This window comes from Syngnathus scovelli, chromosome 7, assembly GCF_024217435.2.
Source record: "Syngnathus scovelli strain Florida chromosome 7, RoL_Ssco_1.2, whole genome shotgun sequence".
Taxonomy (NCBI): domain Eukaryota; kingdom Metazoa; phylum Chordata; class Actinopteri; order Syngnathiformes; family Syngnathidae; genus Syngnathus; species Syngnathus scovelli.
Window position 1 is genome coordinate 9,795,230 of NC_090853.1, and position 25,132 is coordinate 9,820,361.

Here is a 25,132-nt window from a genome sequence, read left to right on the forward strand (position 1 = left end):
ATTTCTCAGAAGATTTTGCCTTAAATTTCTCCCTTTCAACAACAATAATGCAACCCTAAAAACAGTCAACCAGAAATCCATTGTTGTGCAGAATGCTGTGTAAGAGAAGTTCAGACTCTAGAGGTCTCCATCCTTCAGCATCATCATCCACCTTTTCGCCCTCCTCCTCCTCCTCCCCTACCTCCTCCTCCTCCTCCTCCTTGCTGGTATTTTGTGCAGCGGAGGAGCCAAAGGAGGAGAGCCTCATGTGAGGAGGAGACCGAGTAGACCCCGCACACGACACGCACGTCCCACGCCACAACCTCAACGCAGCTTTTCTGATTGCAGGAGAGGGAGGAACTTTGATCCGAGGCCAAGTGTGCTTGCGCGTGTTTTCCGCCACGAGAATGATGACATCGAAGGCTCGCGGAGACACATGATGTCCCCGTGTCAACATTTTTGTGCTCTTTTGCTGACATTCTCTCTCGTCTAATTCGCCATTCGCGTGTGAATGTGACGGCGTCATCAGCGCATTGTTTCCACCTCCTTTTGTATGTGGGATTTCCAGCCGCGATGTCTGCAACATTTCGCTATTTGTTTCTGGGTAAGTCTTTACCTTCTCTGTGTTGTTTTATTTAAAAAAAAATGGGACTATATGAGACAAAGGCGAATGGAAACATTCTCCTCGCCCATGTCGTGATCTTTTTTCAATTATTTCTCTCCGTATAATAAGGGAGTCCTTGACAACACATCTGGCACCAGCCAAATGATGTCACTGGAAATATAAATAATTATTTTCTTCTGTCGTGCGCGTTCTATTCCCATAGCAAGTGCATACATCCATTTGAGTGATGAAAACAGAATTAGCGGAGCCCCTCAAAAAGTTATCTTGACCACTCCCTTATGAATATGCTTTTGTTATAATGACACTGAATATGTACTGGCTAAAAATGTTAAATTGGGTTGCACATATGCTTTTGCTATTTTATGTAGTTGGAACCCCATTTTACCAGAGAGAGAGAAAAAATACATTTATAGAGAGATGTTTTTATGTTTAGTTTTGATGATTATAATGATCACAAAAACATTCTATAAAGTCCATTCTCTTTTCCCCATACTTTGGCCAATTTTTTAACTGTACTGTCCATGAATAGTACTACTAACTGTAGTAATGCGCTAAAAAGAGGAGTGTCCGGCAGATTCTGAACTAAATTAAGGACTCTTTAATTCCACTATGACTTTTCTGGCTGGGAGTTAATGTAAGCCAGTGAGACTGTGTAAAAACTGACTTCCAGTAAAATGTCTCATACCTCCTCCCACTTCGGTTTCATCACCTGCAGTCAAATGGGAGGAACGGGCCAATTTGGGAATTGGAATGATTTAAACCTAGAAGTATGCACCAAGAGTGTATGAACAAGCCAGGGTTTCTTTGTTTGCGCAAAGGTTTAGAATCCCCTGTGTGTTTTCTGTTAGACCACCAAAGTTCTGCAGGCTTATTTTGTCTGGTCGGACTCCAAAAGTCTTGTTTGAGAGTGGGACACTTGCAGTTTGGAGAGGAGTCAATAGACTGCAGGCTTTGTGTTTAAAATTTCATACCTTTCGTTTAGTTGTACAGTCAATGCTTTGTTTATGCTCCATGTTTTTTTCATTTTTATTTTTTTTATTATTGTTGCTGTAAATTAGTTATGTTAGCCTATAGTATATTGTACATGTATTGTGTTCAGTTACTAAAAATGGGCAAAAATTGGGGTTGGTCCCAATTACTTGTCAGAGTTGTGGAGCTAAAGACTATATATTGTACATATTGTACGTATCGTGATGTCCTGAGGCTCTTGAATGCTCCCAAATGTGTCCCGTGGAGATGGTCGCTTGGACTGCACTTTAACTGCAAGACCTGACGCTGCTGTAGACTTTGCATACAAGCACATTTTTTGGTTTACCTCATCTCTTGTGTTTGGCTATTAGGGGATTTTTAGCTCAACTTAATGCTGCTCAAAGTGACTTATTCCTGATAACATCATAGCACTAATTGCACACACATATATATAGTATATGTATTTTTTTTGTACAAGCAAGGTGAGTTTGTCTGGCCAAAAGAATGTGAAGATGATATACCATTCATATATATATATATATATATATATATATATATATATATATATATATATATATATATATATATATATATATATATATATATATATATATATATATATATATATATATATATATATATGAATTCTTGAATGTCAGCTGAATTCAAGGTGAGTTACATATTTGACCACTGGATGGCTCTGGGTATTGCACATTGTACTTTTAAAATGAAGAAATATGAATGACATATACAGTATACTTGTGTGCCTATGAATGCATGTACAGGTGTTTACTCAGGTATTCACCTTTCAAAATTAGAAGTGTAGGTACGTATGTACGGGCAGTGTGAACGTATCCTAAATTGTGGCTGCATGTTCTGGAAATGAGGGTGGGTGTGGTTGCTTGTCTATGTATGCCCTTGACAGAATATGCCCCTTCTTTCAGCTACTCAGTTAGGACAGAATCAAGTATAAAGTTATAAAACAATGATAATGTGAGAATAAAGCTGTCATAATATGAGAGTAAAATTCAAATGTATAAATTGTAGCGACAAGAATTAGGTTGAAATTTAATGAGACGTCATCATTTCTGATCATTAAGGGTTTTCTTTAAAAAAAATGCATAATTTTAAAAAGTACAAATTTTACAAAAAAGACAAAATATTACACAAGAATGTATACATTCTACTGCTTCAGAATTTTATGAATCCATAAGTACAGTTAATTGTCATCCTTTTTAAATTGTCTCACATTCAAGCATGTCAGCAAAAATATAGTTTCCCGACTAGTGATCTATCAAACTATTTGTATACGTAGTATATATATATATATATATATATATATATAGATGATTTTGCTGTGACTTAAAGAATTTTTTTCCACCTGAAATGGTAGCAGCATGAATGCATTATAAAGATCAACGGCAGTGCAAGGAGAAGAATCAATTTTCATTAATCAGGGCTCTTTCCTTTTCTATTTGGCTACAGCGCTGCAAGTAGCAAAACTTTCTTAATTTAATATCTTTTGCCGATGTAATTTCCACTGGTGCCATTACAGATAATCAGTGCAATTAATCGCCACAGCAGGCTCCATAACTCCCTTTTGTATTTTGGCTAATGCAAAATGAGAAACAAGGTCAAATCAAGTAACTCCACCCGCTGCAGGGCTTGACTCGCACAGGTAAAGCGGACCGACAATGGAGTGGCCATCTGTCCTCCAGCGACTGGTTGGGAATGAGGGTATGACTTTCCAAGTCATAATAACGCACTGTAATATTTGTGATAAAAATGTATTTCTGAAGGATATGTGTGTGTGAGTGCATGTGTGTGTGTGTGTGTGTGTGTGTGTGTGTGCGTGTATGTGTGTGTGTCAGTCTTTCAAGGAGGTCCACTGATGGCAGAATTTGTGGCTTCTTGCCTGCACGCTCTTCGAGAAGATGGCGGTGTCAAGGCACACAGCTTGTTTTAGATGTAGATGAGCAGAGCAGTGGTTACAAACAGCAAATTTTGTCCCCATTCTATATTTAGCATGTCTGCGGGGCTCGGCCGACGATATCAGAATTGTGAAGATGACAGGAGTCTACTGAGCCAGAGGTTATGAAGTGACATCTTGATGTGTTTGCGCCTGAATCACACTCCAACACAAACATGCACATACACGCACACACTCACACACACAGCTGCTGACGTTTGACAATCCACAAAACCATAGCTTTTTTAGATCTAATTATCAGGCGTTATTCTTTTTTATATTGTGTTGATGATTTAGCGTTGGGCCTTAAGTGCTGAAGATGCTTTGAAAATCACCACTAGGTATGGAATTTTCTACATATGCTTCGTAGATATTTAAAGCATTTGTCGGTCAGGTGGTGCGCTGAATGGAAACGGTATTAACCTTCATATCACGTTGCAGTAGCGTACACCCTCAAATGGCTTTCACTCTCGGTTTAATTGGCAGGCACAATTAATTTGCACTTGATGATGCAGAGGCAAATCTCACTTGCACACACAATGAACAGACGATGCAAATCATCCCAGGAATCAATATCCTGTGGATTTTCATCTAGGAGTGTACAGTGCAATGTAAATGCAGGAGGATCTGTGATTACATTGCACCAACTAGTTCAAAGACTTTCTTTCCACCTGCATGGTAGATGTTATGACAAGCGGGGCACAGTATAAAGCCGATATCATGTGAGAATCGTTGTACTCGGTGTAAAAGTGGCACATTTGAAGGGCTCGGCAAGGGCACGGACAACTAGATGAGCTAACACTCTTCATGGAGGGTGACTGAAGATCACTACAGATGAATACTGAGGGTCTTCCAAACAGTTGACCCATATTATCAACAAACACTAATTTGGCTTCCAAGCGCGCTTCCTAGCGCTCCCCCCCGTCGACATGCGTGGATTTTCCAACGTAGGAGTGCTTCCCTGAATAACAAGCTGTCCTTTTTCTGTACCTGAGGGCTTCTTCATGTTTCATTGATTGTGGTGCTTTTAGTCCGAAGGTCTTCCTTTTTTATTCTGTCGCTGCAAGCCGGCTGCCATGATTAGAATGCTTGTAAGTAGAAATGCACCCTTTTGTTCAGTTAGTGTTTTTACTGGTACACGCTGAAGGTTGCACCATGTTTATTATTTTTGATAGCAGTATAAGACACGGGAGGTAGGATTAAAGGTCACGGCGCTGAAGTGAGTTTATGGTGAATTTGTCGTCATTGTATACAATCTTTGTTTTTGACATTTTTTTTATAATTTTGGCTCCCGTCTTTACGACCCACACACACACTTGCAAGTTATTCCAGCTCCTCATCTGTGTTGGCCTTTTGTCACTCGGAGCTTGTAAAACACAAGGAACATGCATTAACAGAGCTTGGTTGCTGTTATGTTTCTGACTGATAAACTTGCCAGGATTTTTCTTTCTCTCGGAAAATGAGTGCCAGATTATTCTGAAACGTAAGAACGGGAACTGCCTATTTCACTTCACTCATAATCGTTGACAGATGTTCTGGAGAGACTTGCATTCACATTAAATGAGCCACATGTGTGCAGACCACACATGACATCACCTCACTAGAATGCTATTATGCTTGTTTAAAAGAAATGTATACACATATGAAGAACCGATTTGCTTGTCCTTATATAACAGCCTAATCTTGCCTGTCCAGCAGGAAAAAAAAAGGAGTGATGATAACACCAGGCAGATGCTCTGGTTGTTATTATTACGATAGATGATATCAAATGATATCATAGAGAATCAAAATTCTCTTTCTTGGTCACCAAATCCAATCCAGACCAAGAATTTCCCATCATTGGCAACGAAACTAGCAGATCCGTTTGGTAAATACATTTCTTTTTCTAATAACAAGCAACATTTGTCATGACACAATTTCTTGCTAATTGCAGTTTTGATAGAATCCCAAAAACATACACGCTTATAGTTATAAATCTTGTTATGATCAACCACTTGGGATAAGCTAGGGCCTATGCAGGTTCGGAGGCGAATATCTTCAAATGAGGGCACATGACCCGTTAACAGCCCTATAGAAATATAGGGCCCCTGTTCCATATAAGCTTTATAGACCCGGACACTCCCTCCAAAGGGAGGGATTTTGATTTATTTGCAGTGGGGAATAACCATGAAAGTCAATGGAGCAAATGCAAATACAACTTTCTATTTCCTTGAAAAAAATGTGAGGTCATCTGCTCCGTGGCATAAATATTGGAAAGAGGCACTTGAGATTTTGCTTTCAACTTACCCGAGATACATGCTACCACATCATGGCAATGCTTGTCAAAGAGTGAATGTAACAGTACGACTATTACTCTTCCTACTACTACCACCAAGCATGAGATTAAGCTGCACTCTCAATATATTTTGGTTTAAAATGAAAAAGTGTTGTTGTTTTATTGCAATTTTAATCAAGGTCTATTGATTGTTCTATGTAAGCAATACCAAGATCAAATCAGGAATAAATGCCCATTCAACAATGATGCAGTCCGTGAAGCAGAGCATGGAAATTGTCTTGTGCTGATTCACCCCACTGTGGTTTTGCCCCCAGTTATTGACGTTGCAGTAAACAAGATTCAATCTTTGACCAACACAACTACCGTAATTTCTGGACTATAAGCCGCACCGGACTATAAGCCGCACCAGCTAAAATTCAGGGATGTTTTAGTTTTTTTCTTACATAAGCCGCACCGGACTATAAGCCGCACGTGCACATGAGTTTTTTACAAAGAAAGACAGTACACAGAAAGCCGTAAAAATCCATAAATATGCCGCGCCGCCATTTAAGCCTCAGGGTTCAAAGTAACCTTCTGAATGAAATGCATTAAAAGTTCACATTCATTACAACTTGTTTTTGGTGAACAAAATTTCAGAAGAATTGAATTTAAATGCTGATTGATTGGGCTTCAATACAATGGCAGAGTAAGAGAAAGGGTTTAGAGCCCTTTGACGCAGGTAACCTAGTGTGCATTCCTACTAAAGCTCATAATAGTCACAAACAACACAGCCAGAATAAGCAGCAGCCATAGTAGTGTTTTGAAATAGTATTTTTGTTGTTTTTTTCTTCAAGATACCGCACAACAGTGGTCCACAGCCTTTTTACGAGTGTATAAAAGTGATCAAGTCATCACAAAAATCACAAAAAAAATCTTATATAAGCCGCACCTGACTATAAGCCGCAGGGTTCAAAATTTTGGAAAAAAGCCGCGGCTTATAGTCCGGAAATTACGGTAAAGTGCTCTTCGCCTGAAGCAGCTAAGGTGATACCAGCTCAAAACACCTTGCATAAAGTTCTTTAATAGGCGTTTCTTTATAAATATAAACACGGTCATAGCTGAAGTGATAAGAACTTGCTCAGTCGTAACTGCTGGTGCAAATGCACGAGTTTGATCTAATGTAAGTTCTCTTTAAATCTCCCAATCTATTTTCTGTGCCGTTAATTGTGCAATCCAACTGTGCTGCAGAATAAACAGCTTAAAAGGATACATCTTTATTGCTCAGAGGGAGCTTGGAGTCTACGAGGCGCTCTGTATTGCGGGCACATCATGGAGACAATGAGCTAATGAGGAAAAAATCCAAATACCACATTGACGCTATATGCCAGAAAGTAGCTTCTGCAAAAATATGTGCTTATACCGCCCAAATATAAAACGCCTTGTTAATACTTCAGCATTATTGGTAAAAGTCACCCAGTCTAGGTAACAAATCCATCCATGTGAATGAATAATCATTGTAAATGACTGGTTGTAGTTAACCTCACGATCTTTGTCTTTTAATTGTAGTTGTGACTGAATTAACAGCACTCTATTTTGCCTCAATGGCTTCAGGACACGTTTACAAATCAATCAATTCCATGTTTACATCACCATAAGAGCCTGAACTCCATGTTTGCTGGCTACCATTTCCCAGGAGCGCTGTAAAGGGAAGAAAAGTGATTAAGAGTCTGAGGGCCGTGACTGACAGGGGTCCAAGAAAATTCTAGGCTATTTTCAATTTTCTCCAAGAAATGGTGGGACCTAAAGTAATATTTTATTTCACAGTCCCAAAATCCCTGTCTGTACTTTTGCCCTTTCCCAATGAGTGGCGGGTGTGCTAACACTAGTAAACTGTCTTCCAATATTTTTTTATTTTTTTTTTTCCAACCAGAAGCTAAGCACTTGTAATTGGTTATGACCCGCACCTGTCAGACCTAGCCGGTGGGGAGACTGGTTTCACACTGTGATTATCGATTACCATGTTGAAATATCTGTGTGGATATTAACGCAAGCTGCCGAGATACAAATCAGCAAGACCTCACAGCAGAGACCACAGGGAGTCTCCAACCATCAATCTTGAAACATGGTAATGTAGAAAGAATAAATTACAGAATATTGTGTACACATTTAGTCCATTTTGGGACAGCTACCTGAAGCATTGGCTTTTCTGTCTGTTCCGATGTTAGTCAATGGTCAGGATTAATTGCAGAACAATCGAAGCAACCCGTACCTCCCCAAACAATAGCAACCCAGCCGTGCCTTTTTGCCTCTCCTCGCGCTTTTGCAATTGGTTTCTGGCTGAATGAACTGGTGGAAATGTTCCACAGCGCTCTGTTTAGGCGCCTGCTGTTCCTTTCAATTTGAAGCAGTCTATTAGCCCAGCAAGCAGGACACTCCATTAGGTGTTTTGAACCCTGTTTGCTCCATTGTCTCACTCCATTTCCTCCTTTGCTTGCCACTCTTGCCGAAAGCATTTATGGCTTTAATCATGAGAAACCTTTCTACCCTTCACACATTTGTCTTTGGCCACAGCAAAGGAAGGACCGTAAGACTAATGGTGTCTGATCGGCAGTGGAGGGCGTCCAGTAGTCATTGATTCATGTGGTGGAAGATAAACCAGTTTCCTGCATAAGACTTAAACTGCCAGCTAAATGTAATGGACTAAACTATAAGGCAAAACTTGGTTATCGTTTCAGTTTAGATCAAAATATTTAAATTACTATATAGCAGGGGTCACCAACACGTTGCCCGCGGGCACCAGGTCGCCCGTGAGGACCGCATGAGTCGCCCGCAGGACTGTTCTAAAATTAGCTCAAATAGCGGCACTTGTCAGTGAGCTGCATCTATTTATTTTACAGTCAAACCTCGGTTTTCGGAAGTCCTGGTTCTCGAACAAATTGGAATTCTAATAAAAATTCTAGATTTTTTGCTGCGGTTGTCGAACAAAATTCGGAGGTCGAACCTCGCGAGATGAGCCGGGAGGACCCAAGAAAACCCGACCGCGCGGCCCGGATGCCGACTGACTCCGTTGTTATTGTATTTCCGTTATTTTGAGGATTATATTAAGCCCTAATCATGCCTCCAAATAAAACAAGTGGGAGCAGTAAAGCCATCCTAAAACACAAAGACGCTCTTAAAGCAATGCGACAGTGAGCGCCCGGCGCTCTGCGGTTGCGCGATTGGACCAAATTAAGCTCCCTGCGCACTGAGGTCCACTTAAATTTTAGAAAGTACATCAGGGCTTTAAAAATATTTTCTAAATTTTAGCGACGGCTCTGTCACAATAATGCGTACAGCGCGGTGCAGTTGCGCGGTCGGCGACGCGCTACTGTTGCGCGTTCGGCGGTGCGCTGCAGTTGCGCGATTGGACAAAATTAAGCTCCCTGCGCACTTAGGTCGACTTACGTTTTGGAAAGTACATCAAGAATTTAAAAATATTTTCTAAATTTCAGCGACGGCTCTGTCACAATAGTGCGACCAGCACGGTGCAGTTGCGCGGTGGGCGACATGTTACGGTTGCGCGTTCGGCGGTGCGCTGCAGTTGCGCGATCGGAAAAATATGCGCAAATGAAAAAATGCTTAAAAAAGGCGTTTTTGTTTCTTTATCTTGAAACGGATTAAAAAATGGCGCATTATTTGTATTGGGAAAAATAGATTCGAAATTCGACCGATTCGCTTCGAACGGATTGTGGTCAAAAACCAAGGTTTGACTGTAGTTTTGCTCTTCTTGTTAAAATCACACTTACATGTGAACTGGAAATGACAATAATAACACAGTAAAAGCCAAATTGAGCAAATTGGCTATTTCAGAAGTCTGTGTCGAACTGGTAGCCCTTTGCCTTAATCAGTACCCAGGAAGTAGCTCCCGGTTTAAGAAAGGTTGGTGACCCCTGCTATATAGTATAAGGCAGGATTGTGTTTTCTGTCTGAAAACCTTTCCTTGGAAGAAAAGCAGTTTCTGTTTTATAACAATTTCAGTACAGTGGTTTTGTGCAATAAATCTGTATTGTTCAATTCATAATTGTGCTTGCATTTTGAAGTTATGGAAAGACTTAAGAGATTCTCCTATCAACATACCCATGACTTTACCCTTACAGATAATTAATTGTTGATGACATCAAGAGTTTGACAATGGTCGACTCTTTTTTTTTTAAAAATTATTCCCTAAAAATGACCACAACAGAAGTTGATCCCTCAAATGAACCAAATCTCAAGAAACAACTCCAAAATAATTCCAACATTACACACTATGATATAATTTGATTAACTTGATGTCTGCTACTTTACTGGCTCTTAATAGCTATGGACCAACCAAGACAATCTCATGATATGTTATTAAAACTTATGTTCACCACACACTAAAACAATCTGTTAATATGTATTCCTAAATATGTTTTATCCTGACCATTCTTTGTCAAATAAAAAATACATTTCATGGCTATATTATTTCCCAAAGTGGCTTAATGTACACTAGATTATTCTCCAGTCCAGTTCTCCCACACTGGCACTGCTATTTGAATTTTTATTAATCATTGATTTGAAAAAGTCATCAAAAACACACCTCATGCATTTGATATCAGCAAACTGTGAAGTAGTCCAATCTCACTCTCTTGCAGTGTAAGGCAGGCCACGGTATTTGATGGATGGATGGTTTAATTATCTAACCACAATGCCAGCAATTTGGCCTTTCATACCACAGTATAAACCTTGTTAACTGGCTGTCATTGATTAATTACAAGACTCAATTATTAAGTATGTAATGGCAAATGATTGTGGTACTCCCCCCAGTGTTACATAGTGAGGAGTTCAGTGCTCCTCTGTCAGTCAAGGGGTCAAGAATGAGGAGTGTATTTGTGTAGGAGATAAAAGTAATTTATTTGGAAAGTCAGAGTCTGGTCAAACACTTTATCTTTTTTCCTCCCTCTTTCCAGCAAAGCGCTTGAGCACAGATGGTGTAAACACCTTTGGATTTTCCAACTCGTTAGACATGACTGGTTGATGAAATGGAGTCTTAACACTATACTGCCCGTGCAGATGTGGAGCTGTGCATTTTATAAATGTAGACTCACAGTGATGACTGTATCGTCTACAGTGTTTAAGTATAGTCACTAGGGATGTTACATATCTTATATGACCCTTTTTACAGAGAGACGTCTCATTTTCTCAAGTATGAGGTAAGCATCTGTGTATAGCCATTAAATGTAAAAATGTTCTTGTTTAATCTGATTTTTAATCAAACTCTCTTTGCTTAGAGGACTTTCACACAAATATTTTTAGTGAAAGTCAAATGAGTGTGATTTTGGCCCTTTCCCTTATTCTGGCAGCCTGCCAATTATGGAACTTGTCATATTTAACAGCCGTTGCATCAGATTGGCAAGAGCTCAGGACTACGTACAACATTCCAGTCACAGTTTGACCTTTTACATTTGAGCAGTCATATGAGTATTTTGACAGTCACTGAAAGGAAGTGTAATGCTGGACTCTCTTTTTTATGTCTCTCTCAAAAATGTTTAAACAAAAGATGCCATGGACATCATTTTTTATTTCTTATTTCCTTTTTTAAGAGGGGAATCCAGAGTGTTACTGTTTGGCTTGATTTATTCTCCACATCCCAAAAGCGCAGTGTAGGAGGAAATACTGTAGCAGTCTGCACAATCAAGCTCTTAAAATAATTTGTTGGCATGATGACACTGCTTTCTAGATAGATTCAAGCTTAAAAATAGACCATTTGAGGAAGTATCATCATAGCAAAAGTATGGTGTGTTACATTCTGAGATTAAACCTAATGAAAGATATGCAAAATACGGTTACCCCTCATAAAACACAAATTTTCCACATGCCGGTTTCGCTTTTGACCTCAACTCTCAGTTGCACGTTTGACATTGAACTGTGTGGAAGATGCCGACTCCTCGCTGGCCCCTTTTGCTAATGAGGCAATTAAGTCTATCCTGTTTTGGTTCAGTGAATGGCTGAAAGAGTAAGGCAAGTCATCTGCTGTCTCAGCAAACAGCAAGCGTCTTAACCATGCTGCACTCAGAATACAGAACAAGACCTCCCTGCTGCTTTTTACTGTTATGGTGGCCCAATGGCTGTGCTCCTCCCAAGTCAGAACAACCCTTGACAGCCGGCGATCACAGGTAGCATTTGAAAACTCTGTGTACTCGGTCACTACCAGCAGGACTGGACAATTTGTGAGCATTTACCGTATTGAGCTTCATGATTGATTGGAAATAATAGAAATCCAATTGATAAATTCCATGATTAAGCTGATGCACAAATAAAGGGTTTTATTTGAAGTGCCAAGGCACATTCAACTTCCGAGGTTGAGCTGTTTTTCTTCAAATCTAGAGTCTCCTGACTCACTCATGGTGTAGTGGTACATCCGACAGGGAATCCAAGTGTGAATGTTTGTCTGTCTCCACATGCCCTTTGATTGACTGCTGGCTAAATCAGGGTGTAGAATGTCTTTCACCCAAAGTCACCTGAGAAATTCCACCTCCCCCAACCCTGAACCGAATGAGCTGTGTAGAAAATGGATGGATGAACTGAACAGGCTTCTCCACAGCATAATTGGAAATGTTTAGAACGCCAAATTACGTTATGGATTGTGCTCAAAACATGAACGCTCGTGTTTACTTTGTGCAGTTGTGTACACTTGCATTATGTATGCATTACTTGGAAGTCAAGCAAGTGCTATCGGAATTACATTACCCATTTAGTACTGTAAGCTCAAAGCTACAAATTGGAAATAACTACATACAGTACTTGGTTACATTTCCAGGATTGAGCCACTTTCATTTTTTTGGGCCATGTGTTCCGGTGACCTGGGTATTTACAGTGTTTATTTTGTGTTATAAGTTATTCATGGTGCTAAAAGAGCTTTTGCTGGTTGACAGACTGAGAGGATGTAGAGCTGCTGAAGGCCAGCCATCAAGGCGGCGTACGCTGCAGCTTGAGAGTGATGTGATCCTTGTCATACAAGTGGGAAAACATTTTTTTTAGGATATTTTCTCAGTGATCATCTCTGTTTCTGTCATTCTCATATATCAACAGGGATTGAGCAGATTGACTGCAAAAAGTCCAACAATAAAATGACATCAATATGTCATTTCATTTTCAGCCAATAAGCAGCCACCACGGTGTACAAAAGAGGGTAGCATTAAGGCGTGCAGTAATGTGTTTAAGGCATGCACAATTCTAACGAGCGATAACGGAAGGCTTATGGCTGCTCAGAAGGGATCAGGGGACATCGTTGTCTTTCTTAAAGCTCAGGCTTAGTCATCATACTTTTCTCCCCTTCACATCCACCCACTTTCATCTCTCCTCCCTGGTAATGTATCAGCAGTGTTTCCTGACACGCAGCATGAAAAAGAACGTCTTACTCGACAGGCAATGAAGGGGGACCACTCATTAGCTGAGGAAAGGTGAACTGGACCGGAAAGAGGAGATGTCTGGACAGATTTTCCCCGAAATCAATGCCCAACAACTGAAACTTGAGCTATAGTATGTTGCTGTCACAATTAATGACATCACACTGTATACCTGTTTCATTACTTTTGTGTATGTTTTTCCACGGCCCAGTTTAAAATATTCAACTTTGCCGGTTACCACAAGACCAGATCAATACGAGGGGATTACGTTTGCTCTTTGTGTGGATGTTTCTGAAGAGGCAGAATGACAGAGCTGACGGTGTTCAATTACAGGACACAAAAGATGCACAGTGGCAAGGACGCCAGAAAAAGTGCACATATAGCAAAAAGAGCTGTGCTGGCAATTGAGCCGGTTTGCCCGAGAGTGGCTGAAATGACCGAGACGTGACATGTCGCTGTACATGTTTTATTTTTTTTTCTGTAAAAAACTTGCGTGTAAAGCTACCATCTAGAATTTGTCCCTCAGTAGAATATTTTATGTTTACTTTTATGTATAACGCAAACTCTGTGGTCAAGCACGTCTAGATTTTCTCACCTAGAATTGAAAAAAAATGACATATTCAAACAATAATAAGTAATATTCATTGTCAAATTTAAACATAAAGCAACCACGGTACAATAATAATCAGATGTCCAAAAAATTACAAAAAGGGGACTCTCTTTGATGAGGCACTATAACTGTGGGGATGATCATGCAGAGGTTGGGAAGGAAAATCCCGGCAAGCGGCCTAGACAGATACCACATGGTCAATTTGGAGAAACAGAGCCTACTCTGCCTTAACCGCAAAGAAGCCGTGCCAGTGGGGCAGATGGCAAGCGTCTGTTGTCGGGGGCCGAATACATCCAGCGTGCTGGTGGTAAGAGGGCCACTAATGTCAAAAACAAACCAATGCATTTAATTTTTCATAGTACATTTATATATTTTTTTTATTTTTTAAAAATGGTTGACTTCAGAATTATGCAGAACAGCCTGGACAGAGACATGCAAAATGCTTTCTTATGTCGCATAAGGTTTGATTTCAAAGTCAGATAACAAACAAAACAGGTTCATTCTTAAATTCTTTCAGTCAATGTTGTGGCTAATGACAAATGTTGAAGTCTCATGAAATTTGGTAACGTCTAACGTCACATTTTCATCCACATTTCAGGTATCCTTTCTTGAATATTTTGGACAAATTACACATTTCACAATCTTAAAGCCGTTCAAATTTGAAGGTCACTCTAGTGTGTGCAACAGCAGATGCTCATTTTGTTGCGGTCATACTTTATAGTCCATACCATGTTCTGATGACAAGACTAACCTTTGTCTTCATGTGTTGTTGACCTTTACTCTAATTTTAATGATAGATAACCATGGACACTGTTTTACTAAAGTGATATTTGTATTGCTGTCATAAAAAGTCCTTTTGACCTTTTTTGTCATTTGCACCTTTACCAATAAGTCAGTCAATGAGGGTTTGGGTGTAGTTCATCTTACCATTTATACAATTAGATTTTAGCGAGGCCCTTTTCTGATACTAATGTACAAAGAAAGCTCAGAAAGGCGAGTTACACGAGTTGGGTTTGGAAGACTGACTCTCAAATCATCCCACTTGCTTCATTTGTTCTATACACTATATCGAGATGTTGTTTGGGGACATGTTGTTGAGAGGTAATAGAGGTATGAATGATGTTTCAGAGGACCCACCTGCATGGTCGTTCATCCTAATATTGTGACTCATGGTCTTGGCTTGACTACAAGTAATCATAGCAATGTGGAGCTGTGTATTGTGCTGCAGGAAAAACAACTACAAGTGCAAAAGCAGAGTTCATCCATCTCACTGGTCAGACATTTCCCCCTCTGACAATCGGCTTTACATGACACCCTCCCCCTTATCCCGAGGGAATTTGCCCTTCCCCTGACTGTCCTCCACCTTCCCGATCCCCTCGCCCTCTGATGGGATGAGAGGTCTGAGCGAGTAGGGCGTGTATACTGTAGCTCTCTGCCTCAGGGTCATGATGGATGGCCACTCAGCTAAACGTGCTTTGCTCACCAGAGACTGGCCGTATATCTCCTTCACTGCCCACGTAGGCCTGTATCTGCATGAGGAAAGTCAAAAGTGAACTTTTTGGTGTGCTCAGCAGGCCCCGAGGAACAGTATTTGGTTTGTTGTAATGGAATTGTAATGGAATTACGGTAATCTGATTCCAGCCAAAAAGAGGACATCTGTAATCTTTTACAGTTACTGTAAATATGTTGAAATTAGATCCTAGATGCTTAAGAGATTCCGTTTAACTTATTACATTGTTTTGCCAATGTGGCAGTCAGCTCACTGAAGGTGCACTGATTAAAATTAAAATGAGCCACGTTTCTTCTCTGAAGTGTGGAAATTAAATATTCTACAATAATTGCTGGTTACGTTTTGCTTTTGCGTGTCATCCGCTGTTCATGTAATTGTCTGTAATCCCGCTAATGCTCTCGACTGTTGTCATGATCAATGGCATGTTGGTTGGTGGGAAAAGTTGTCGATGGACAGCACGTTACCAGAGTATGATGACCTGAGGGGCTATTTTTTTTCCAGAGTCTGCTCCTCTGTCATGGAAGGAATAACCGCTGCAGGCTGCTTTGCATGAAAGCACTCTCATGCTTTTTGGGTCACAAAAATAAGAGGAGAGAGCGGTTCTGTCATTGATCTGGTGGCATTAGCTTGGGCTACAGTCGTAATGAAGCCAGGACTGCGTGTTCTTTGAGTCCGTAGGAAAAAAAAAATAAAAATGCAAATATCTGCATCTGGAGTGCTTATGCTAGTGATTAATTATAACACGTGGACACCAATAAATCACGAAGAGCATGTGTGAGCATACCTACGTTGGTTGATCCCCGTATGGCCCCATGTGAACACTAATGTGAGGACAGTGAAGAACAGGCCCTGTTATTATGTAAATATTTTTATGTGTACAGTGGGTCACAGATTTTTTCAGTACCGTATTTTTCGCCCTATAAGGCGCACCTAAAAACCTCCAATTTTCTCAAAAGCCGACAGTGCGCCTTATAATCAGGTGCACCTTATATATGGACCAATATTGAGCCACTACAGCAGGCGTGTCCAAAGTCCGGCCCGCGGGCCAAATGTATTTATCTTATATATGGACAAAGTTTTAAAATGGGCCATTCATTGAAGGTGCGCCTTATAATCCGGTGCGCCTTATCGTGCGGAAAATATGGTGCCTATATTAACTGTTCAGACTTTGTTATTATGTGACTTTGAAAGCACTCAATTGTACAACAAACATTCACTGTTCAAACCTCCATCTTGTCATCAAAAATAAGGTTGATATATATATTTTTTTATTATACATTTTACTGCTACCATTGTTCACTTTATATACCACATTTAAGAACTGAAGGGCACATTGATCGCTAATGTTTTTCATGTCAACTGTGTTTTTATGTTTTACTATTAACAGCTGCTCACACGTGTGCATGTGTGTGTGTGTGTGTGTGTGTGTGTGTGTGTGCGTGTGTGCACTTGTGTGTGTACAATGATGAGGCAGCAGAAGCTGTTTGGCGACTCATCCATCATTCTTCCCAATGTCCCATAGCATCACCAGAACAGTTCTGTCATGGTGACATTGGGCTCATTCTGGACAGAAAATGTGTATCCGCACTCACAAGCTTGTCTGCTGCACGTCACTCGCTGCCTTCCGTCTCCTGTAACAATCCACATCATCATCTTTACATGCCACCTCCATGGGGACTGATTACAAATCACATTCAGCGCTCTATTTTAGGGTCCTTGTTTTGTTCACAATCATTTAGTGACGTTGCTTCAGGTAGGCTTTTACCTTTTATAACCTTCTCTAACCTTTTCTCCTTCTCCAGCAACCCCCTTGTGGCTGCCAATTTTGTATCCTTATCTTGCTGGTAAGCTACAGGGCGAGTCAGCATTGTGCAGCCGTGGTCCAATCAGTCTGTATACATTAGTCTCTCAAGAAAGTTAACCCATTGCTGGTGAGCCCTTAATGCGGCTGTGGGTCCGGTCAATGAGGCAAGTGTGTGTGACGTGTGTGCGCGTTTGTGTGGGTGTGTGTGTGAGCCTGGTTTTCAACACACTACAGATATGGCTGTACAGGATAGCATCCAGCCAGAAGTGAAAGGTGCCAAGCGGAAATGCGGAGTAAGAAACATTTAGTCATTCGGGGAGCAATGAAAATGGATGAGAGGAGGAAGTGCAGTAGACAGTAAGAAAATTGCAAATGTTTGTGCTGCTGTTGCAAATGGCAGCCCAACTTTCTCCCTCATTTTGAGTTTGAGAGGCAGCATTTGAGGTACAATTAGATGCGTCAATGGACATATACTATATATTATATATATTCAGTACTGTATTTTCCGCACTATAAGACGCACCTAAAAACCTCAAATTTTCTCAAAAGCCGACAGTGCGCCTTATAATCAGGTGCGTCTTATATATGGACCAATATTGAGCCACTACAGCAGGCGTGTCCAAAGTCCGGCCCGCAGGCCAAATGTATATATCTTATATATGGACAAAGTTTTAATATGGGCCATTCACTGAAGGTGCGTTTTATAATCCAGTGCGCCTTATAGTGTGGAAAATACGGTAGTTGTTCTTTGCAATATATAATCACAAACTCTGGCACCTGCTCATTATATCAACTCTGTGAGAACTGAAAATGAAAAGAAATGTTCACTTTGCAGCTAAAACAGCTTCCGCTCAACATCCCCAGTTTACATAAATCAGAGTGGGAAACTTAAATTCAATGCAAGTCACTTTTTATTAGCTCATCGAATGTTAGAGTAGGATTAATACAAATTCTAGTTGATAAAGAGACGTGTCCTAAGACAGTAGCCCACTGGTTCGACTCGCCTCGTTTGGTGCATTTGGTTTTACATTTCAAAGTAGTAGCAGGGGAATTTGGAGGAAACATCAAAAACAAGACAATCAAACAGTGAAATTCGAGAAGAACAAGGTTAGAGTTTCCTCTATTTATTCCTCAGAATTTGGCTACAGTATTTGCCGCAGTCAGGATACACATTTGAATCCAGGCAACACGAAGAGACGCAGCATCAACTGGAGACAGTGGAGTGCAATTCTCTTTGTGTCCAAAGCAAAGGGCCTAAAATTCACACTTAAAGATACGTAGCACATTGGCACAGACTGTTGGAGCCGATAATTACATAAACAGATGCAGACGTTCCTCAAGTAACCATTTCCGTTACGTAATTGTAGTCACTATATTTTAAAGTCATTCCCCTGAAAGTGACAATTCAGTCTCCAGGGGTAAGGACAGAGAGAGGCAGCGAGACAAAAATACTAGAAAAAGAAGCGTAAAGAAGAGAGAAAATCTGGAACAGACAAGCCGTGGAATATGCAAAGCAATGTGTGCATTTTAGAGATTACAGCATTCGCTATCTGCACCTTACTTCGGTCTGCGCCCCTTCCGGGCTCAAGCCACTGATACATAAGCAAAGAAGCGACATTTTCCTTCAGTAGATGGCATGAATCCTGATCTCAGCAGTGATGGAGAGCCCACTATATTCCTGGCATATCGTTTTCTTAACATTCTCTGACGGTATGCTTCCTAGTCAAATGTAGGACTGACTGATCAGCCTTCCCAGTCATTGGTGATCAATTGCCATCTTTTCTTATCCACTGGAAATCCTATTTGCTCTATTCGCCTGCTGCAACTTTGTATTTCTACCTGACCTCACCTTTCCCAGAAGTCAGACTGATCAATTTATCTAACCTTGTCCATGGTAATGCCCTATTGAGCCATGCACTGTGCAGTGGCTTGCTAGTATTGTCTTTCATACCATCACAAGAATAACTGCCTTCCTGTTTACCTGATCAATAAAGTAGCATGGTCTATACGAAATATTATGCCATTTGCTTCCGGTAATGACAAAAAGGGAGGTACATCAGAAAGCCTGGAATCAATAGCGCTAATGTAACTTCCTCCCTTTTGTCTTTCTGTGATGCTATTATGGTTTGTCTGGCTAAATTTCTGTACTCGAACAGTCGATTTCTTATCAGAGAAGACACTGTTGACAGTATTGCATTGTCTCCTATTTGGAGATCACAGCAGTTTGCGATTATGATGCATCTCTTCCCTTTTATCACGTCGCCCTCACCATAAAGAAAGGGTGGATAGCACATTTTAATCACGCTGTCACGGGAGAACTCTAATCTTTCTTCTGCGTGGCATATGTCCTTGCACTTCTAACTAATCCTTATTATGCCTCTGAAGCGAAGGTCATTGTCAAAGCCGAGGGGTGATTAAGTTAATCCACTTGTTTTCTGAATCCGATTTACCTCACTTTCCAAACTAGGGAACAATGTTATGGCACAAAGACATCAAAATGATAGTGTGGCGTGCGTTGAGAAGGCGGGACCTTACACTGCCGAGGCTCCTATTATCAGTCTGCTTAATGTCCATTGCATTTTACCTCCAAGTCCTATCAACAGTCCTCTAATGACTGCATTGGCAAGCTGTCCTGCGTAGAGGGTGAGCGTGAGGCAGAGGCGAGCACACAAAGTTAAAAGCAGCATGATCTGACAGATTCATGAACAGGTCCACGCTGCTGCGGTATAAGCCAAAGCGAAGCGCAGAGCACCATGGTGAGCAGCAGTCCTGTGCAAGCCAGCTTCAGTGAGTTACGCAGTGCAGTGGCTTACAGTTGACTTCATTAGCTCGTCCCTTCCTTCGAGGGGATAAGTTATTTACGACCGCCGCAAGCATGGACAGAGCTTTTATACAAATACAAAACAGGTTACACCAGACATCACCAATGTGGTGCCCTTCAGGACCAAATACCGGTGATTGGACATTATGAATTTTTTTGCATGATTGTATAAGTTATATTTGAATATCTAAACACTGGCAGAGATTTGTAGAAAGTAAATCATTCACATTATTAATATTTATTAATTTTCTAAATAATGTGAAAAATCAATAAAAGAAATGAAAATAATGCTGGGAATTACAAAGAGCAATAATGATAATATATGACTGAGAGAATTTCAGCAAATTTCAGAAGTGTGTCAAACTGGTAGGCCTTTACATTAATCGTTTTCCAAGAAAGATGTCTCGGTTTCAAAAAGGTTGGTGACCCAGAGTTACACAATGTGTCTTTCTTAATGGACAGACAGACTACTATATTTTTGCTGAGATCAATTTGACCTTTCCCGACATTGTTTTTTTTTTTTTGTAGTTATTCATGAAAAGGGAGAATTTGATTTTTTGAGTAGCATTTTAGCCAAATGTTACAAGCCATATAGAATATATACTTGGAGGGCGGCTCGGTCATGTGTGAGTCAAGTGAGCAACTTTATTTTGGCCTTGTGTGTATCCTTTAATGCAGATTTGTCCAAATAAACATCAGAATAGTGGCAGAGAATGACAACAGGATCAAGTTAAAAAAAAAAAAACACTCAAATTGACAGCATATTGGAAGAAGGAAACCTTAGCAGACATGTGACTGTTTAAGGGTAATTTGTAATATCCCAGTGAGTCACACTAAATGAGCATACTGCACAATTTAAACACCTGAAGAGCCTCAATTATATTAAGCGAGGCTTAGAATTATCATGGGAGGTGAAGTAGAATTGAACAACTACGCGTGCATGCGTCCGTGCATGTGTGTGTGTTTTTTACGCTTGCTGTGAACCCAAGAGAGATCTCTCCATGACAAACACTAATGTTTTCACATTTATTAAAACACAAACTCTATTATGATACTGTACAGTTGCACTTTATTTAAGGGTATGACTTTTTTCACAATTTACCAACAATAATGATTCTGGTTGTTTTCTGTTAGAAAATGCTGACGACTTTTTTTTTTTTAAACTGAATTCCAATCAAGTTTATGTTTGTGGCCATGCTCGATTAAATTTTGAAGTATGTTTCTTTCCATTTATTGCTGCAGCCTACCCATATTGTTTTGGTATTCCTTGAATTTGCAGCAGTCTTCAATAAACTCCTCAAACATTGGCTTAAGTTTATTCAGACCTGAGGATGAAATACATACCCCAAATGGGAATAGGAATTGTACCAATATAACTATTTCATCACCGGTGACTGTGTAAGAGGGCTAACTGTCGGAACTTGAGATCAACTGAAGGGTCCCATGTCTGGATTTTCGCTATTTTATTACTGTTAAGCAACCCATGGATATTCTGCCACAAAAAAAGGGACTTTAACTATTTTTTGTCAGACCTTTACCAAGGTTCACAAATGTAAAAATAAGAAAATAAAGGATCAATTCGTGCTTGTTTTTGTCCATATATTATCATGCACTTCCTGGTTTATTAAATATGACATAAAATGATGGGGCCATACCATTTGATTCAGTGGCAGGGGAGTGTTTCATGTTTTATTGCGACTCAACTGAGTGAATTTGACAGATTGCTTACATATATTTAGTGCCACTGTTGGTTAGTAGAAAATTAACAAGACTGGTCAAGTGGGTTTATTAATTGTTTGATGTTTGTATGTGAAAACAACTACATCTTTCAATTATTTGAGGGAGGCATTTATTTGTTTTAGGGAGATGATTGCACTAACTGACAAACAGGGACTTAGTATCTTTTACAGTGACTGACACCTTTTTACATTCTATGCCATTAGGTTTAATGTAAATCTGTTGTAATCTGAGTAATCCAATTAAACAAATATCCAATCAAAACAAAAATAGTTCTTGCATTTTGACCTTGCTGGAGGCAAAAGCAGCTCATGCTTAGCGTCAGCACACTTATTGCTTTTATGTGGATTGTAGATGACTGTGATGATGATACATTGTTCTCGTTGTCGATCCATCCATCCATCACTCTACTATACTTAGCTTTAGCCCAAAGGAGCATAATCCCCAGCACGGTAGAGCGCGAAGCAGTGAGCACTAATGACAGAGGGCTTTAATGGTTTAAAGTGTTAATCCCCATCTACCCGCACATCCTTCTGGCCTATTAGAGTTTATGTTAATTAGCGTGTTTAACAGTTGCCCGACCTCTTTTGCTCTGTCTTCAACAGTCTATGCGTCTTTGGATCCTGCTGGCTACAAATGATCACAGGTAGTTAAGACAGAGGTGACTGTGTGTTGAATTTTCAGCAATGCAATTAGCTAATGAATTGGGCCCGTGAGATGATTTCTTGCGAGTTTTCATCTCTTTAGAAGAGTCGTGATGTTTCCCAACGAGTTAAATTTCATCTGTTTGGGACGCTGGCCATCCAGTTGAATCATTGTCTTCTTTGAGACTCTGCCTGTCCCTACAAATTATTTCTCGCCTCATCCAGGGAGCTGGAGCGCGATGATCCATTGGAACAAGAGAGACCCCCCCACACCACCACCACCATTACTCTCAGATTGAGCCTGGCATCCTCACACGGTCAGGCTGGTCATAGACAGGTCAGAGTGGGGCTGGCGTGCAAAGAAGGGCTCATTAGACATCACAAGTCTTTTATAAATAGCTAAATAATTGTGTCAGCACCCGTGTCGTTTATTAGCACAAGATAATAGCAGCCCAGTTACCACCATCTATCGCATCGTTTGCATGTCTCGGAAAAATAACCAGGAATGCAGATTGGCAATGGCAGGTCAGCCTCTGGATCAGACTTGACTGATGATAAGATTATTTCTGTTGTGCGTGTTTTTGACTCACCGAGAGCGCCATCGAAGAGGAACCTTACAGCTTCTCTGTGCTGGTCCATATCCTTGCCTCTCTGTGAGGAAGGAGACAAAGAGTCTGTAAACATCAAGGCGTGTTCTGTTATTTATTGAGAGGCCAGGCAGAGATCAGAGGATTGGAGAACCTGAGAAATGGCGGTCAGCAATAACTCGATCGCCTTCCTTTTTTACTTTGCCAGCCAGGGTGGCATGGGGGTAAAACAGCCACATGACGTCATGGGGTGGTCTCACATACAGCTTTGTTTTTTGCTCCACGAGAGGTGCTTTTGTGAGAGCTCAACATCCACTTCGTTTGTCATTTTTGGCGATAATTGTGTATAAAGTGTTCTTGTTTGTATTTTTTTTATTTTGCAGAATTTTCAACGTCATGTTCACTCTTCGTTGATTGTTTTATTTTGCTGTCTGTTTGCTCAAGTTTTACCCACCTCGGAAATGCGCTTTGACAAAATGTAAAAACATAAGGTACCACTGTTAATGAAAACGTTATAAATGTTGATAAAAACACATTCAGACTAACCTAATTCCGCATAAAAAGTAACAGTACGTATGGTAAGCTGTCATTTTATAGAATTTGAGTGCACCAACAGACGTCCACTTTATTTCTGACGTTCTTCTCTTCACAAAATATTCTTTTATCACCCCTTGTCGAAACTGCTCCTTTGAGGGTAAGTGTCAAAAATGAGTATCACAGTAATGCTCACTGAGGGTTTTATGTCTTGAAAGGTCTGCTGATACCACATGACAGAGCTTTTCATTCTTATATGTTATTTCTCTTTGTATTTAACTCATTAAATTGTGCATTGGGGATCTGGGTTCAGCTCTGCATGTTCAAGTTCAAGATGAAAGTTGTCCTAAAATAATTAGAATTGTCCAATGAATGTGCTGCTACTGAGAATTAGGCTGGTCTCAACTAGACAGGAGAGAGGCAATGGGCCGGAGGAATCGGGTTTCTCAGATGCTGATGAGTTGCGATGCATTTGGGTGCCAGATGTTTGGGGACATGCGATGAATATGGCATGTCTGGCCCTTGCAGCGTGCTCCAAGATGGGAAACTGCTTGGCACAGCCAAGGCCCATCTCTCTTTGGCACACTAAACACGTGTGTAATCTTAATCTCAGTCCCACTACCCAAAAACCCAATACATCTGTTTCCATTTTACTTTAACCACACTTGCCATTTATCTCCTCCTATTTTCCATCCTTTCCCTGCATAAAAGCAGCTTTACTTCCTAAAATGGTCTCACCACAAAAGCCGGATGTAATTTTGCCAAACCAAACAAGTCACGCAGTCTTGTTCTAAGCAGGAAAGCCAATCATGACAATTAATGATCACCATCTTGTCTGCAGCCTCCTTTCAAATCTTCGCAGAGCTTGCCGTGTAGCCTTATTGTGCCATCCATCTTATTGTACCGATTCAACTAAATTGCAGGTAGACAGGTAAGAGGTAGTAGTTTGACTTCCAGCAATTGATCTGCTGAGGATAGATTGAGAGTGTCCACTGCCTACATTCATCTTGCAAATATGTCCACTCCCAAGGTTGTTACTCCTCTCGGCTGCTGTTTATTTCATGCCCAGGGTTTATGCTGTGGCATTTTGCGAACTTGCCATGCCTTGAGGGGTCAACCAGAGGGTCTAATCACTGACCTTCTGGGTCTCTGTAGTCAAGTTCGACAGCACCCACAACATCAATGACGGATGGCCTGTTACCAGCACGAGGTGCGGCCTTGCAACCCTGAGGCTGATTAAAGCACAGGTTGATGGGCATTATTTATTGCATGGCCTACGAGTGCGTTATGTGTGTATCCGTCTCAAGGACTCTGGCTACAGTGGGCTTCTGGCCTTGGAAGCCCCTCCCCTTCATCTGTGTAAAAGGCCATGCGATCAAACGGGGCAGAAAGCAAGGTGGAGGCCAAGATGGCTGTCATTTCTTCTCCACTGAATGCATCACCTTTAACCTTGGGCAATAGCTGGTTGAAGGCTGCTGACATACGCCACGATGTTCCAAAATGCATGTGTGGTGTGTGAGACAACATTGTGTTTATGTCTTAGTCCTACATTTGTGTGTGTATGTGGGTGTGTGTCGGCAATGCGGCTGATTGCTTGTCACTGATAGTGGCCCCTCTGTGAAACAAAGGTCATGGTTACTATGTGGGTCTCATCTGGCCTCTCTTAGGAGTCCTGTAGTG

General features: G+C 40.7%; 1 protein-coding gene and 1 long non-coding RNA gene across 2 annotated transcripts in view; one reads left to right on the top strand and one right to left on the bottom strand.

Moving 5' to 3' along the window:
• The first annotated feature begins 209 nt into the window (after window positions 1-209).
• clmpb (CXADR like membrane protein b) overlaps window positions 210-25,132 on the top strand; it is a 63,893-nt gene continuing 38,970 nt past the window's right edge. The window contains exon 1 of the mRNA XM_049726446.2: window positions 210-583. Coding sequence (XP_049582403.1) covers window positions 553-583 — 31 coding nt within the window. The 5' untranslated portion in view covers window positions 210-552. The remainder of the gene's footprint in view (window positions 584-25,132) is intronic.
• On the bottom strand, window positions 21,783-22,987 carry LOC125972637 (uncharacterized). Its single transcript, XR_007482870.2, has 2 exons — window positions 22,922-22,987; window positions 21,783-22,680 (listed from the first exon to the last, which is right to left on the bottom strand). It is a non-coding gene; the product is annotated as an uncharacterized lncRNA (long non-coding RNA).